Consider the following 5,437-nt stretch of genomic DNA (forward strand, 5'->3'; position numbering starts at 1 on the left):
AATTTACGAAGCAATTTAAATATTGCAGAAAAAATATATAATAATATATAAAAATATATATAATAAGTAGTACTTCAATTATGAGATTCTACTTTATGAATAAAAGAAAACCATGTGTGTATGAATATATACAATATAAAACTTGTGTAAAATGTTTTATAACATTTGAATAAAAATATTACAATATTTAATTAAAGGAGCGATTGTTTAAATTATAGAGAAATATATATATATTACGTGATGTCACATCTACAAAAGAGATTATCAATGCGGAATGTCAATAAACAGTAAACCGCTGATGTTATATTGACTAGCTTTTAAACGAACTTAATGCACTTATGTACGCGACTGAAAGTAAATAAAAAATAGTTCTTGGAAAGTCTGACAAATACGTAATTGTCACAAAAGATTTATAGCCACGCGACTCGTGGATATTCACGATATTTTTATTTACGATTTATCGAAAAACAAATGAATAATGACTCAATTTTTTTTCGATTCTTAGTTCTCGAAACAAACAGATTCATAACGATCAATTGTGGAATCAAAATTAGTAATTGTCGTCTGACATTCATCAATTGTAATCGTAAGAATCGTGACAGGAAAGTTTTTCGCAAACCTACATTTTTAGTGTCACGTTCAACTGAAACAACATTATTCGCTCGAATGCATCTTCTTTGAGTGCAAATTGTCTAACGGGCAACTTTCTTGTCTTTCTATTTTTTGAAACTTTTTAGTCAGCTCGTGCCAAAACGCGACTTGATTTTCCTAGCAATTTTGCTATCTCTTTTATCCTCTTTTATCGTGCACGTTGTTTGCAACACCAGTCGTGCGTGTCTCAGTTAAAAAAGTTACAGAGCGATTCATATACACATAATCGATGCGCGAATTACAAACTGTTTAATAAATTTATCGTTATTATTAGAAACTAATTGAAATCCGTATATCGTGGGAAAATATCTAGGTCAAATGTTAATTTTGCACCGTGTATGATTACGTAAGCATTGCAAACAACTATTAACCATACACATAAGTTCACAGCTTTTATGATCGACCATCCGTGATCGCTCGGAAACATAAGTCGCAATAATTAATGCTTAATATAACAAAATTTGCCTGAGTCAAAGAACGAGCTTACGAGACAAAATTATCGAATCGAAATGCGAATGTCGTATGAGCTTTCGAGAAACGACAGATGTACTTATTGATTTATACCCATTTCCATCAATGTAAATTAACTTCAATCTTGATTCAATTTTTAGAACTAGAAAAAGATGAAAAGTAAGTTGAATCGAAATTAATGTTAATCTACATTGATTGAAACGGATATTAATTCATACTTTGTTAAATGACGCGTATAAAAATAACTCAAATATTAATTATGATAAGAGGCCAGCAAATTGAAAAATAAATTGAATGCAACAGACAAAATTAATTACGCGGTTAGACCGATAACACAAAACTTTGAATTTTAAACTTATATTACTCGGGGAATATTGTGAGTTCAAGACAATAATCTCCCACCCGTATTATCTCGTTCTGTATAAAAAATTAATTCTGTACTATCTGATAGAATTAATTTAAAAAAATGCGAAAAATACGTTGAATACTGAATACAGTGAAGCCCGATCATCCGACTTTCCGTTATCCAACATTCCATGACACGGAAACCGAAACGAACTTCAATCACGAGCTTTTGAGTTAACTGTTGTGAAAACTGCGACCACACGCTCGCTTCATTCAATTTAAAATAAATTTATCTTTTTAAAAATAATTGGTAAATCTGTTATTACAAAAAAATAGTCGTTCCAGAGGCTGTTCAACACCTGCGAAGCTTCGTGAAAGAAACTTCGAAAGCACGAAACTTATGCTAAATTTCCATTAGATGGTATTTCATTCGTTTTTGTGTTATTTCGTAATCAGTACGTATCAGGCCTATTTACGTCAGATACTCGGAATTTTACTATTGTATTTTTTTTCTATTATTTCAGAAACTTCAGAAAAACCGAGGTCACTAATAGCCTCGATCGTATTACGAGCACAGAGCAATATATATAAAGTATTATAAGATTCAACAACTGATTTCAGAACAGGCTTTATTCAACGTTAATACGAGAGGCGAGCTTAGGACTATGTTGCAAGTTCGGCTTACGAGAGTAGACTGATTCGATCAGAGCTAGAAGAATCTTTATTTCGACTAAAGCGGTGGAGCTTCCTACAAATTCTAATCAATAACGTGAGATTTTCAAGTAACAAAAATACACATGATAAAACTAAGGTATGTAACGATGACTCTAGAATCCGTTTGGAGATGAGTCAAAATATTTGTAAGACTGAATTTCAAAGGGATCTTTAGAATAGATAAAAAAAAGGTCAGAAAGGAAACAGTAAGTGAAACAAATAAGAAGAATAGCCGGAAATAAGGTTGTCAGGAATATTCAGGAACATGTGTAGAAAAACTTTATGTTAAAAATGTGACTTAACAATTGTTAACACATGGCACGTAACAGATCGACTCATCGACATGCTATACATTCTTCTTACGGACAAGCTGCACATCTATAAAGTGACTCTAGTTCCTTGTAATATAGGTATTGCACTAAAAGCAGCATTTATAATCCGTTCTAATTTTAAGATCATCTTAAGTAATATCTAAAAAAGGTTAGTACAGATTCTCTGATTAGTTTATAACATCTTAACACTGTATTTAAAATAATCTTAAAGGACCAACTACAAATAGTGGTCGAAGTTTGTTCACATTGCTTGAAATTTTCAAAATTTTTTGTACTTAAAACGAGATAAATATACAAGATGTCTCAAAATTCACGACTCAAAATACTATAGTAGGATAGTTCTCGAAAAATTAAGTAAAAAAATTGTTTGTAAATTTTTATTTTAAGCCAAGATTTTTGAGATAAGAATATAAAGATAGCCAATTATGAACTATGTATTTAGATAGCCACATATCTGAGTCGCGCGTGCGATAGTATTATAGGCTTTCTACAATAAGCTACTATCTAAGTTTTAAGTCTTGAGAAATTGACCGAAATCACAATCGAATGTGAAAAGAATAATCAACTATGATTGATCAATTTCTTCAAGCTTAAGATTAGCTAATGACTTATTCTAAAAAGCCCATTAAGGCTGGAGCACAGATCTTTGCATATCGCATAATGCATAAAGCATAAAAAAATAACAGTGAAAAATGTAAAAAAGCCTATCAGAGCCTACATCAGCTGTTCGGATGCACAGAAAATTCTTTAGTTTCGTGTGAATGTAACAAAACAACAAAAAAATATATACGTTTCAACTCTTCAATTCGGATCCTTATCAATTTAAAATATATTTATCAATTTAAAATATAAATCGAAATTATAAAAACACAAATTCCAAGTTGATGATTCCCGACAATTTAGTTCGTTTTAGTTCTTCTTTATCTAGCTTAGATAAAGTAAAAGTTGGAATTTGCGTTTATTGATAAATTCTTTCGAGCCTCACTTTATATATTTGTTTATAAGAAAATAAATCAATCAGAATCTTGTATTTCATGGAAAGAAAAGAAATGAAAAACTTTGATTGGTTCATTTTCTTATGCATTATGTGTGATACGTTATAGCGATTCTGTATTTCTCCCTTAGTCGCACTGATGAGTGCGCTTTCATTAAAACTTATAGTGACTATTTAAACTAAGAGGTACTCAAACCGCTGAGAGCATTGCGTATACAAATTTGAGGCATTACTGGGCATTACTAGACATTACTTAAGAGGATTGTGTATCATAATAAGCGGAGATTATGCATTACTAGGGTATTAATGGGCATTGCTAGGCATTAGTAGGCATTGATTTATACAGAGAAAAAAATAGTCTAAATTTAAATAATATATTTATTTGAATACTGCCAACTAAACATTTACTTACAATAAATAAATATTTACTTAATAAAAAGAAGTGATTGTTAAATCAAATTAATGTTTTTTGTATCAAATAAATCTATTTTTATATTTAATAAATATTTAGTTTGGTATTATTCAAATAAATATTTATTGAAATTTAGAATTTTTTTTCAGTGTACATAATTTTGATTAGCGATTTACCTCTTGATCTAAACCTATATAGTCTATAATTGACTATATTTAAATCCTTATATCATAGAAACTATTGGAAAAAAGTCTCTTTACAAGTTGGTAAAAAGACTTTTTCCCAACAATATCTTCGTTAAAAATGATCAAAATTTAAATTAAAAAAAAGATTTTTAAAGCTTAACATCTCTACTTTTGAATGATTACTATATTTTTGAATTTATATGAGTTTTGTAATTTTTGCATATAGAAAACTATGAGCAGGAAAAGATGAAAAATTTTCTTTTCACTTTGTAGGTCTGTAGCGTGTCCAAAAAAATTTGAACAAATTTTCGACTATCTGTCGTAAAAGCTTGAAACTTTCTCTACAAAATCGTTTTTTAAAAATATTCATACAATTTTTTGTTTCTGAGTTACTCGCGGATTAAGTAAAAAGGAACATTCTGAGCTTTATTGTTTCTACTTTATTGTTCGTAACTTCGTTAAAAATCATTGTATCGCAATTATAAATATAGATTCTTAAAGCTGAAACGTTGCTTTTTATCCTGAAAATCAAGGAGTGTAATTGTCAATTTTTTAAAAATAGAATATACGGATTGCTAAGTATTTGTATCGATTTGTAAAGAAACTTTCTACCTAACCCAATATATTATTTTAAACAAATTTATGAACTTCTTTTACTTAATTTTTCAAAAACTTTCTTGCATCGAAAAAGGAGAAAGTGAAGATGCTGAGAGCAAAAAGTGCAAGTAACACGAACAGATCTACGGTTTCTCTTTCGAATGTGCTGACCTAGCAGAAGAAATAGAGCAACATATAGTGCGTTTCAACGAATCGCAACGACATTGTTAGTTCGCTAGGTCTCAGCTCAGAGCTTTGAGGACTTTGAGGCCCCGTTGTGAGCCATCGGTGCAGTAACCGCGCGTGCAAATCTCATTCGCGCAAGCGCGGTAAGATTCAGATTCAAACACACTGACGCGCCTTCGTAAAGAACACGCGTAATCTCGAGAAAAATATGGTTAACTCACCGAGAGTTCCGCAAAGTAACAACAGTAAGGCAAGTGATGTAGGCAGTGCAATGAGAAGCCGGGGCTTCGCCCCGGACCGCCGCGCGACGCATTTTCCCAGCATCGTCAACGGTCCCCGAATCCACCTCCACATCCAATGGCGGTCCAGCGTCTAATGTCCTCGGCATCTATCCTCTCCTTTTTGCGTCGCTGACCTCTTCCCGACGCTCCCTCCTTTTTTTTTTGGCCCGCGAACTTTAAAAGTTTCAACGATCACTACACACACTGTTTCCACACGCGCCTTTCATCATGTCCCACCTCTGTTTTGCATTAACTCTATGTATATATAC

The 5,437-nt window shown here is 31.8% G+C and overlaps 1 protein-coding gene across 3 annotated transcripts in view; it reads right to left on the reverse strand.

Moving 5' to 3' along the window:
• LOC108684547 (DE-cadherin-like) overlaps positions 1-5,437 on the reverse strand; it is a 141,267-nt gene that overhangs the window by 135,544 nt on the left and 286 nt on the right. For 2 of the 3 annotated variants that reach the window (XM_018188929.1, XM_018188927.1), the window contains exon 2: positions 5,109-5,423. In XM_018188929.1, coding sequence (XP_018044418.1) covers positions 5,109-5,241 — 133 coding nt within the window. In that variant the 5' untranslated portion in view covers positions 5,242-5,423. The remainder of the gene's footprint in view (positions 1-5,108; positions 5,424-5,437) is intronic. The other variant, XM_018188928.1, reaches the window with a different exon arrangement.

The sequence above is a fragment of the Atta colombica genome, unplaced genomic scaffold (assembly GCF_001594045.1).
Source record: "Atta colombica isolate Treedump-2 unplaced genomic scaffold, Acol1.0 scaffold135, whole genome shotgun sequence".
In the NCBI taxonomy this organism is placed as follows: Eukaryota; Metazoa; Arthropoda; class Insecta; order Hymenoptera; family Formicidae; genus Atta; species Atta colombica.